This window comes from Rhinolophus hipposideros, assembly GCF_964194185.1.
Source record: "Rhinolophus hipposideros genome assembly, chromosome: 14".
NCBI lineage: Eukaryota > Metazoa > Chordata > Mammalia > Chiroptera > Rhinolophidae > Rhinolophus > Rhinolophus hipposideros.
This window is the reverse complement of record NC_138060.1, coordinates 38733449-38746050: the sequence shown is the minus strand read 5'-3', so window position 1 is coordinate 38746050 and position 12602 is coordinate 38733449. Positions and strand designations below refer to the sequence as shown.

Below are 12602 nucleotides of genomic sequence, written 5' to 3'. Positions count from 1 at the left end.
GAGGTGGTGGTAGTGACAGAAGCACAGACAGGGAGAGGCAATGAGATAGAAACAAAAAAGATTCACATAACTTGTGACATGTGCATCTGATCTTATCAGTAGCACCATTCATTGATTACATACTGTTACACCTCTCATGGAATTCCCTTGATGTTTTTCACCACTTATGCTATTTAACTTTTAGCATATATCTGTCTTCTTTACCCAATAACACTATATATGAATATGTATCGTGTCTGTTTATCTTTATATCCCTTGAACTTTCATAGTTGTTATTTTAAAAATTGAATGTATATGTGTATGGTTCATCGTCTTTAAAACACTTTGAAGTTTGCTGTCCAATATGAGAACCACTATCCACATGATGCGATTTAATTTTATGTTGAAATTAATTGAAAGAAAATATGTAGTTCCTCGGTTGCAGTAGTCATACTTTACCTGCTTAGTAAGTAGTCACTTGTGATTAGTGATTACCATAATTGGACAGTCAGATTCACAACATTCCTGTCATCTCAGAAAGTTCTGTTGGATCGTGTTCATCTAGAAGTTATCAAATGAATGATCGATTCAGTTAAAATATAATCCATTTAAGAGAAAGCTTTTCAAGGGTACATTTTCTATATGTGCAATAACCTATAAATCAGTCCAGCCTTAGAAACTATGCTTTAAGAGACGGGATTGTCTTTTAATTAGGGTATCGGATTTTGCTGAATAAATTCCTATTTCTAAATTACTGGAAAATAATTTGATCTCAGTTCTGTATTTGCCTTACAGTGTTGCTTGCATTATAGACTGTGTGGCAAATTCCTTATTGTATAGAAAGTTAGGCATCAAGCTCATGCTAGCTTCTATAAATATTAGGTTGGTCCAAAAGTAATTGCGAGTTTGCAGTTATTTCTAACCTTTTAAACCGCAATTACTTTTGCACCAACGTAATGTCAAGCTACACGAGGTGGGATGGGAATGGAAACAGGTGGGGGAGGTCTGCAGGGAGGTGTCTCAAGGAAGGGCATTGTCCCTTATTAATTATATAAGAAATATCAGTACACCATGGAAGATAAAAGCTATTTATTTCAGACAACTTCATAGAGATTGTCAACTACAGGAACCTTTTCTCACCTCATTTCTAAATGCTGATCCTTTGGTTAGTAATATAATGATCTTTATTATGTGCTTAAGTTTTATAACCTCATGATATAGCTTTTCTTGGTTCCTATTCTAAAAGTATGTTGGGTGTGTTTACCTACTTTAATCTGACCCTGAATTTAGACGCTCTTAAAAAACTACATTTTGAAGAAAATAATACATATTTTATTTTCTTTTTTAAAAAGAATATTCTACCTGTCAGTGCAAAGTCATTGCTAACTTAGTTCCCCGTGTCCTTGTGTACATTGAGGTGGGGACTCAAGATTCTTGGTTCAGAGTTAAGTCCAAACCTGAATCAAATCATCATAAATTACTTTTAACAAACCTCCAGACACGGAACTGTTTGTTGCCTTTGTTTCAGTGGAGCCTCATCATATGAGAACATATTTCACCCAGACATATGAAGAAATCCATTTTAAGCTTGTGAACAATTGTGCACTCTATTTTTATATTTACTTATGTATATAAGTGGTAAGCCCTGATGTTTCATTATAGAGGGAAGAAAGCTTTAAATAAAAGTAAGTTTTTAAAAATTCCTGATAGAGGAAGCAAAAAAGCCAGTACAGTTTCTAATTGCCTTTTAGAGTCTCTGAGTTCCCTCATTACCTGTGATTTAAGCTAAAAATGAGGTAATTATAGCTAACATCAGTGTTTATCTGGTTGATCTTGGCACCTGCAGTCCTAATGTTGTAGCTTACCCATATCTGGTGCCACACTTCGCAGTCTGATGCTGACATACCTAATTTACACTTCTCATATTTCCATTGATTTTTGCTTCACATGTTCCCTTTCTGTTCGAGTGGTATTTTTAAAATCATACCTTTAAAATGGGATACAGTTACATACTCTTTTACATGGAATATTGGAATTATGATACAGTCATTTCATTAATAGAAAGGTTTAATTAGTATGTTTCTCTGCAGATTAGAAACATTAAAAATCCATTGTTTCCTTTTTCCTTTGCATTTATTTGATAAAGCAAATATGATTATAATTAATAGGGCAAGTTTTCAAATCTCAGCACGCACTTTAGGATTATGCAATTGTATAAACCTTGTTGCATCAGGTTCCGTTTTCCTGTCTTGTATTTCCTCCTCACCTTCAAATGTTCCACATATCTAACTCTGATCTGACCCTGCTTAAGCATTGCCTTACGTTGCCCTGGACATCAGTTACTGTTACTGTAGTCAGATCTCAAAAATGAGTTAATCCTGGTTGACGGGCCAACCTTATAAACTGCGTGGTCACCTCTGAGAACTCCTTTATCTCACTTTCCCCTTACGACACTTCCCTGACAGCCAGAAACATGTGTCCTCCCTTTTTCTCCTATTACCTGTGACTTGCTGAGCTTCCCCAGAGTGATAATTCCTTCTCTGCATTCAGCAACTTCATTATCAGTAAAAACCCAAGTAGCTCCTCTTAACCAAGTATTGAAGATCCTAAGTACTAGACTCTGTGTGTAGTCTCTGAGCTCTTTATAATTACTGTAGTTGTTTGGGTTTCTTAAGTTAGCCCCATAAGACACATTCTTCCCTGTCCAGATAATGCTTGAAAATGGGCTAGAAGCTATCATATAAAATATACAATATAAAATGTTTTCTCGAGTGCATCATCATTTGGTACAACAATTCAGAAATTTTCCAGTCCAGAATTGCCACACAATTAAGTCACTTATGCATTATTTAGGTTATAAAAGTACTTAAACAATTATATTTAGAAGGTTTTAACTAGTTTCATACTAATTTTATGTGTGTATCTTGGGAAATACTACCTTACAATACACAATTTGATATAAATATTCCCTTACGATCATCAACGATATTTATTCATTGCGTATTCTAGTTGATTTCTGTCAAAAAGAAAAGAAAAAACTATGGTAGGAGGCTTACTTACCTAAGAAAGTTTTCATAGAGGGAAGGCAACAATCGCTACAAAAATTGCTTTCATTTACTTAGAAATGTGATCAGCTCCCATGGCTGACATTTTAATCAGTCACAGTGTTATCTCAGGAGCACAGAGGTGGGCTCAGAATCCTTCTCAACACAGTGCTTCCAAGGTACCACTATGAATTAGTATGAGAAATGAAACCAGCTCAGCTCCTCTCCTCCCTACTGAGATGCTGGTTGTTTTCAGGTACCCAGTGCCTGCAAGGCAGAGTAGTTGCCACTAGATGGCACTGGTGCTGTGTCAAGAGAGCCCTCAAGGCCCAGCTATCTCATCTGCTGTGTTTAAGGCATTTACACATTTAAATGTCCCAAGTTGTTCTAACCACTCACAGCAGCTGTTGACTTACCTTCCCAGACCTACTGGTAAAAAATTTTCTCTCTGCTCTTGGACTTGATGTTCACAAATGAAAAATCTAAGGAAGAAAGTTTAAGGGCACGTTTCTATCTTGTCTTGTTGCCAAAGGCCGCGCGGGTCTTTGTCCTCGTCTTTGTCCTCTGGAGTATCATGTTCCCCTTCAGTGTGGTCTTCCACCTTATTCCAGGAAGATGCTTTTCCCAGTTCTCATTGCTTTTTTCTCTTAACAAAGTATTTAATTTTCCTGACCCTTAGTTAGCTTCCTCATATATAAAGAGGGTAAAAAAATACACACCCTTGGGAGGGTTGTTTTAGAAAGGTTAAAAGTGGTGTGTCTAAAATATTATGTATTATGACGTGGTTTTTTAAAGCATTTTCATAGCATTATTGCCAAATTTTTGCTGTTAACAGCCACCCTATAGTTTTTTTTTAGGTAAGACAAAGTTTAGCAACTACCTTTCATTTATTTATTATTAATTAAACAGAAATTCTACCACTGGCGCCTCAGTACTTATTATTTTCCCATGTTTCACCTGCGTTCAGTAGCCCAGCTCCCTTCACAGGGATGAATGACCTTTTCAACTTTCTCTGTTTAGTGTCTGTTGAACCTCTGACAGTTCAGTTCTTGGACGTAGCATTTCAGTGTCTATGGTGCTATTATTTCTTATTTTCTATACTGAGTTTTAATTTTTAGGTGTAAAAGTATTTTTCCCTTGTCTTAATACCAGAGTGCTTTGCCTTAATCGCATCATCGTCAGTTTGCACGTACATCTACTCCCTAAACTTCATGCTTTTCAAAAACCAGCTCTGAATGTTGAGCACATAGGAGGCACTAAATAAATGTTTATTGTACACACGCTGTATCAGTTTATTAATAAAACACTCTTCCATAGACAAGAAAGACAATTCATAGATCACGTTGTGGCTTTTCTGTTGCTCTGTTGTGAGAGCTCTTCACCACTTTGAGATGTTATTCCTTAATTGGAACTGTAAGTACCCATGAATACATTTAAATGATTGTGGATTTCAGAGATAATGTTTCCATTTCACATGCCTCAGTCCCCTTTTCTCTTTACCAACACTGTAATCAAGGCACAGGATCTTATTTAAGCTAACAAATGATTATGCTTCATTACGTAAGTGGTATGTAACTTGGCCTTCAAAGGCTGCTTAACTTGACAAAATGGCAGCGCATCTAGCCGCCAGCTGCAACTGCTAGCACAATGTCTTGGTACTTTTGAATAGAAGCTGACTTTGGAAGAGGCTTGGGGAGTCATTGCCTCACTTTTCCTTCTCTTATCTGGGACGTGTTGGTGTTTTCAGGCCATGGAACTGCGTGGTCTCTCACAAATTATAAAATCTCTTGGGATCGAATGAATTGGAAATCGGTGCTTTTTGTTCACAGACCACAAGCTCTTTAAAAATAGTTTCTGAGACATATTCCTGGAATGTTCTATGTCTTCATTGCTGATCTTGTCTTTGCGTTCTACTAAAAACTGGGTAAAAACTTGAACAACATGAGAGATGGGTAATATATATGAAATTGGTGGGAAGTGGGTAATACATTTAAAATCTTAGGCAATACAAATGGACTAAAGTGATTTTAAAGACCCTAAGATTTTAGGGAACATTTCTTTGAACTTGGAGTGGCTAAGAGTGAATTAAGCATGAAAACAATGGAAAGAGCATCAAGAAAAATTAATGTTAGTCTTGTATTACACAAAAATTTAAAAAGCTTCAGTGTGTAGACAAATCAACATGATTGGGTTAAAAAAATATATGTGGTCGGCAATGGTGTGATGTCTTTAACCTGTGAGATCCTCCTCTTTTAGACCCATAATACGGCACACTAACAAAAGTAGTATTAAAATATTAACAATAATTTTTTAAATATTATAAATATACTGGGCACCCTTCTGAGGGCCAGTCATGTACTTTAATCCTCATAATAATTCTTTGAGGTAGATGTTATTATTTTTATTCCATTTACAGATGAGGAAACAGCCGCACAGGGAGGTTATGTAACTTGACCATGCTTGCATAGCGAGTTAAGTAGCAAGTAAATTGAGTACTGTTTCTGAGTGCATGGCTGTCTTTTTAATCTCAAGGGTGTGGTTCTGATATCTACATGTTTTCTTAACCATTATCCTACACTGTTTAAAAGAGGCAAACGGCAAAAAAAGGAAGTTTTAAAAGAGAAATGAAATGACCCAAAAGCCTGAAAATTTTTCAGTTTCATCAATGATACAAATGCAAATTAAAAGTGAAATATTATTTTCTCTTATGAAGAGCGTGATAACAATAGGAACTTTTCATGGAGTGATGGTAGGAACGTATTTCCGGAGCAGGGATCCCACTCAGCGTTCTTAATCACAAGGCCCCGCCTGGCAGAGGCTGGTGTGATTGGGGGTCAGGCTGCAGGGCAGAGGCTAGAAGTTCTGCTCCTGGCAGCGGGGATGTACCCTTGCCTTGGTAACTCTTCTGGACAACTGGAGAAGATGCAGCTTCTGGTTTTGGAACTTCGGGGGTACAATGGTTGTTCCAAAGCTGCCCTTTCTCAAAAGGAGTGGGGTCTGCCATGACTTCTTCATGTATATGTGGAAGGATGATTGAGGGTTTTAGAGGCTTTCTTTTGAGGACGTCTCTGAAGAGATTGCCAGGGTTTTAGCTTTGATAAACAATTTTAAATTATAAGTTTTTTATGGCATTATGAAATCTGAGAGAAATTTCACAGAACTGTACTCCATAGCATCAACTGTGGACAAATGATTCTTAATGTTTAGTTTGGTACAAGATGCTGGGAATATAGGTCTACTCCCTTTATTCAAACTCAGTAAATGGTTTGGGACAATTAATTTCCAATTGTTTCCCAGTAGAGCAGATTTACTTGTATATTAATGAGGCACAGGTGTTAGGCCCCTGGTGTCTGCATGCCTGGGAGGCATATTTCAGTTGTTTATCTGCTCAGCCATAGGTACTGCAAGGTACTCAAGCTTGCCTTTAACAGTTTTTACAGTGAGGCTTTTCGAGTTTTGGTTTTTTTTTCTTCAAATTTGCCTGCACCTGTTAAAATTTTAAAACTGATCATGTGGAAAGAAGTTGCAGAGATTTCAATAGTAAATAGCACTAAAAGTTAAAGAAAGTAGTCTTCTGTTATATTTAACTACCCAGCCTGACATTAAAGAGAAATGGGTTCATTTAAACAAATATTTCATGTGAGAAGCCAATATAATCAACAATATACTTTTTTGTTGTGTGTTTTTGGAGCAGGTATATCTTTGTCAATGGCTAAAGCAATCATATGTTTATATTAATATTCATTTTTTTCTTGTCTATTCACTGAACTGCACTACCAACATTTTAGAGGAAATGGAATAGCCTCCATAGGCATTATGAATTTCAGTAGCTGGCATAATTATAGCGATCTACATATTCATTAAATCTACAGAACTCTGTCCAAAAAGACAGCCATGCGTTCAGAAACAGTACACAACTAAATATATACGTTTTAAAAGTTGCATTTCTTAGACTTATTTAAAATTAATTTCCTGTAGCACTTCTCTCCAAGCAGAAGAATTTTAACAAAAGGATCCCCATGCTTTGGTTTCTTGCATATAGGAAAGAATGGGAAGAACTATTTGTAAACAACAATTACTTGGCAACAATAAGGCAGAAGGGGATTAATGGGCAGCTGAGAAGCAGCAGGTTCCGCAGCATTTGCTGGAAGGTAAGAAGAAAATATTTATTTACAGTTGGTGGTTGCAGTATATCAACACATAACCGAAGCCCTGGAAGATTACCCATGCAGGGTATCACGGAATTTTCCCAGAGACTCCACTCTCGTTTTTCTGGCCATCATGTTTACCTTTCATAGGACATTTACTGATAAGGTTGAACCACCTTAGTGCTAAATAACTGGTAATGGTAAAGGAGTCATTTGAAATAACCGTCTTTTCATCTCACTTGATGGTGCAGAATTCAAAGCAACACCTTTGCATTCCCCATAGGCTTTTGCAGAAATCCTTAAACTGGGCAGGAGCAGAGGGGGATTAACTTTCAGGTTCCTATTATATCAAGGGCTGTCATTTAGTCCTCTTTTTTGTTCATAATAGGGGAGAGAAAAGATTTTTTATATTTATTTTACTATAAACACAAGATGAAGGGCAGCAAGAAGTAGAAGGAAAATAGATCAGTCTCTTTCCAAAAGAAAGGGCCATTGGTTATCAAAACTAGTAATAATAATCAGCAGTTATCTTTTTAATTGCTTGGAAATATTTTCCCCTTTTGTTCTCTAGAAATGAATTAATTTCAGTTTAGACTCATTTCTAAAATGACTTCTCTTGAAAGTTTCTTAGGATGTGGCTGCATAAATTAAGCATCCGGAGTCTGCAAGTAAAGACAGTAAGGAACGCATGATGTATTAGACAGTTTTAGATTTAATAATTTAGATTTAATAATTAAAATACATTTTTCTTCTGTTAGATGCAGGCAGTAAAGGCAGGAGACCTGCTGCAAGAATATTTGTATACAAATATTTGTGCCTCACCCCCCATTCTTTGTTGTTTAACTTTTAGTATCCTTCGTTTGCTGAAAATAAACTCAAATGCACATTTATTTTAATGTATTAAACTAAATTAAATCAAATTTGTCTAAGAATGCTTCTTGTTTTCTTAAACTGATTGCCAGTGTAAATTAAATTTTCTGCTGTAAAAGGAATGACTTCACATCTCAGGTTTGTGTCCTAAGATTGTTCTTCTCTGTCCTTTACCTGCTTCTTTTAAGGCAAATCTTAAACCTTGAAATTACCAATTGGACCTTATGACTGTTAATGCCCCTCTCACCCCCATGAATATAAACCAGTAAAATGGGAACTATAGTTGAACCTCAGTGAATTTCTCTTTGTTCATTTTTCATATAAGTCTGGAGGGAAGGTTGATTCTATTTTATAGTGTAGCTTTTGAGATCTTGTTTTTTTGGCCTCTGTTTACTTTTGGAATTGTTCAAATATGTATTTCTGATATATCTCCAAAACAATGTATCAAGAATTGGAATGATGATATGAATATGAATATCTCAATTTTCAGGTGATTCTGTTTGGCATAGTTTCACATTTTAATGATTCTTATAAAAGTTTTCGTTTTGTTCTTCTTGACAGCTATTTCTTTGTGTTCTTCCTCAAGATAAAAGTCAGTGGATAAGTAGAATTAAAGACTCAAGAGCATGGTATAGCAACATCAAGGAAATAGTAAGTTGTACTGTAGTGAATGTAATTCTTCCATATGCTTTAAAGGCCAGTGGCCTCTGACCTTCGTGTGTACTCTTTCTTTCTTTACCAGCACGTCACCAACCCCAGGAAGGTTGTTGGCCAGCAAGACGTGATGATCCATAACCCCCTCTCGCAGGACGAAGGGGTAAAGTCCGTCTTTACACCTGTATCAACTTTGGCCCAGAGCATATGTTTATCAGACTGCGTAGCAGTCACCACGAAAGCAGCGTGATTTCATAGCCACTTTTGTTTTTAACCCCACATACTATACCACTTAAAACCTGATGGGAATTCTTCCATGCTATGTACGTTCTGTGTTGTAGGAAGCTTATGATGTGTTTCTGTGGAATGGCTCTACAGAGGGGAAGTCCCAAGAGGTCTGTTCCTTAAGAACGAAGGGGCAAAACAGAAGAGCATAAAGATGAGGAATGAACTGTTTCATCAATGAAGCAGTGAAGAGTGGGGAGGAAAGCCTCCCTTTCTGAGGAAAATAGGGAAGAGTTCACTTGGTAGGACTAACTCCCAAGGAGACAGGAAACGATTAGTAGTGAGTCTCAAAGAAGTTTTTAAAGGTCAGGGCAAAGATTAGGCCTATCTCCACTCATATTTTAGTGAAGACTAGGAGTAATTATTACTTTAGAGGTGTTGCATAACTTCTTTAATTACTGCTCTAATTCCTAGTGCCCCGCTAACAGAAAATTTTTTCCAGTTAATATATAATATTAGCATTTCTTGTTCCTGATACATATAATTATTATAATATAGTCTATGGTTTAGCAGCATAAAATATTAAGTAAATTTTAAAACTTGACTTAAATTCACAATCTGAAAAGTTCATTAAAATCTATTCAATTATAAAACCAAGCTTTGTAGAAAACATTATATATCTTTCTTAGTGTGTTGAGAATTCAAGTCACGTTTAAGTTGGGACCAGTTAGGCTATGGCACCTCCCTAATCCAAGCAGACCTTTTTCTTGTTTGCAGGGGTGTATAGCAGTAAAAGTATCATTCACTTTGTATAGATAACAAATATATATAAATATATATTAAATATATGCATATACAATAATATCACTGGAAAAATTGATGTTAGAATAAGGATATGTTTCTGAGAGTAAACTAGATTTTAATAAAAATTCCAATTTCAGGTTTCCTATATGCAATGTGAAATGATAGAGAAGGATAAATTTAATCATTTAAATTATTAAATTGAGATAATAAAAGTCAAGCAAAGATGTGATATTTTAAATAGTTTGTTCTCCTTATTTCAGAGTCTTTGGAACAAATTCTTCCAAGATAAAGAACTTCGATCAATGATTGAACAAGATGTCAAAAGAACGTATGTAGAATTATTTACAAGTTATTTTCAATAATTCAAATTAGTGTTACCTCTATGTAATTTAGCAAAATGAGAAATCCATAGGGGAGCTTTAATTGAGTGCAGTGTTCTACTTGTATATAATAACAAAGTTATTTTGCTCAAGTTATGATAATAACGATCATTTTCCATTCTTAATAGATTTCTCTTCCCTTTTTCAAAATAAATGATTATATTGATATGCTTAAAATAATATTTAATCATTTTTTAAGTTTCCAACAATTATTTGAAGTCATGAGTTTCTGATTAAGATTATATTATGCATTCATAATATTGGTATTGCTAGAAAAATGTATCTTTTGCTGTACACCTTTGACTCTCTTTCTAATCAACTTACCTTTTAAATGACAACCATCATTTTTATTTTCCTTATTTCTCTTCCTCTTGAAGCCATTCAGGTTTGCACATAATCTCTTTTCTCAGTCTACTCAGTATTCACCTTGTGGAAAATTAGTTTCCTTCTTATTTATTAGCACATAGTTAATATCTGTAACTTTTATAGATAGGACTTCATCTTTCTGGGTTAAGTAGTGAGAAGTACATGGATTTTGTGTAGGAAGATCCTAAGGTAAGTTCTAGAATCATATGCTATCATCTTGTGCAAATTACTTTCAGTGAATGTCTTTCTCCTCAGTGTCCTTCGCTGTGACACAGGGATAATAGTCATACAGTTTTGTTACAGATTAATGAGTAATGTTGTAATAGTAGTAAATGCAATACATTTATACTTTGAACTGTAAACAATTGTGTACATGTTAGTAAATGTAATTTAATCGTTGGGATATAGGGTGAGCCAGGTATATCTCTCGTGCCTTGTTCCAGGTCCTTCTGTAGATTTGCCTGTCTGGCCACTCCTAGTTCAACTCCTACTAGATCTATTACGTTGTCAAAGCCTGTGACCCTAATGTTCATGTCTTCCCAGGTCCAAACACAGAACAATCAGGTGACAGGGAATGCTCTTAAGGTTCTTCTACATATTTAACAAATGAAATTTTCCGTTTTAAAATGAAAATAATTCAGAGGAATCATGAGTTCAGAATACAAGGAAATCTTAGATAACTGGCCATGTTAGTGGGTCGGGCGTTGGGAGGTATGGGATCACTTTGATGAGCTTGAGTTATCCCGTTGACCCAGGAGTAACCAGTTATAGGGAAGCTACTCTCAGAGGTGTGGGGTGGTCATGCTTGATCTCTCCAGTATTAGTTTCAGAAAGTAAAATGCCATTGTGTTGGTGCACAGGCACTCAATAAATATTTGTTGAATAAAACAAAAAGAATAAATTTCCTCATCCATCATTTAAGTAACTAGGTAATCAGTGGCAGTAAGATAGGCTTTTAAAAACAAAATGAAAGATATATTTTGCTAACCAAGCAGTAAAGGTATCTCTTTATAAAAAATGCTAGCTAGTTATCTTAGAAAACTTGACAGCATCAGCTTGAAGTGGCTAATAAGAAGGATTCTAATCAATCTCTCTACCTTTATTAAATGAAAATGGAGGTACTATGGCACTAGGGCAGAGGCACATACTTAGAAGCCATTGGGCCACATTGATTCAAATAGCAGACAAGAGAAGGGAAATAAAACTCAGATAGCTAAACCAAATAGATAGTGGTATTGGGAGCCTATTCATCATTTGGTTACTTAGCCAAACATTTCTGTTTTGCTGTGTTAGAAAGTGTTATTTCTTTCTTTTTTAAATTCTGTTGGGGAACAGTGTGTTTCTCCAGGGCCCATCAGCTCCAAGTCGTTGTCCTTCAATCTAGTTGTGGAGGGCGCAGCTCAGCTCCAAGTCCAGTAGCCGTTTTCAATCTTTAGTTGCAGGGGCCACAGCCCACCATCCCATGCAGGAATTGAACCGGCAACCTTGTTGTTGAGAGCTCACACTCCAACCAACTGAGCCATCAGGCCGCCCCTCCAGACACTCAGCAGCAGCTCATTGTCTTCAATCTAGTTATGGAGGGCACAGCTTACTGGCCCATGTGGGAACCGAACTGGGAACCCTGTTGTTCAGAGCTTGTGCTCTAACCAACTGAGCCATCTAGCTGCCCTGAAAGTGTTATTTCTTACAAGCTGTATCCTTGTAACTATTTGGTTTTATATTTTCTGTGCATTTTTCTTATAAAAATGTATGTGTGTTATATGCATATTATATATAACACATATGTGGCTAATATATATGTACGTATATATACGTATATATACGTACATACATATATATGTATGTGTGTATATATATATATGTGTGTGTATGTATATATATATAATTTGTCTCCACTGGTACATTTTAATTAAGTTGGCAAACCTGAGATTTAGGGAAGGGAAGGCAGCTAGGAGGCCCTATAGTTCATAGCATAGGTTGGGGAGGTTGCATACCTTCTTCCCCAGAAAGCTCTCCCATGGCTTTCTCTACATTTAAAGTAAGTTTCCTTCCCATCTCTATATACATTTTGTGGCAAGTAACTTAGCTTGTAGGGTAAGACTGTCAGCCTTATTTTAAAACCACCAAATTGC

General features: G+C 36.0%; 1 protein-coding gene across 7 annotated transcripts in view; it reads left to right on the top strand.

The window, feature by feature from the left end:
- TBC1D5 (TBC1 domain family member 5) overlaps positions 1-12602 on the top strand; it is a 503965-nt gene that overhangs the window by 278721 nt on the left and 212642 nt on the right. For all 7 annotated transcript variants that reach the window (XM_081072580.1, XM_081072576.1, XM_081072581.1 and 4 more), the window contains 4 exons: positions 7066-7174; positions 8603-8692; positions 8784-8858; positions 9985-10052. In XM_081072580.1, coding sequence (XP_080928706.1) covers positions 7066-7174; positions 8603-8692; positions 8784-8858; positions 9985-10052 — 342 coding nt within the window. The remainder of the gene's footprint in view (positions 1-7065; positions 7175-8602; positions 8693-8783; positions 8859-9984; positions 10053-12602) is intronic.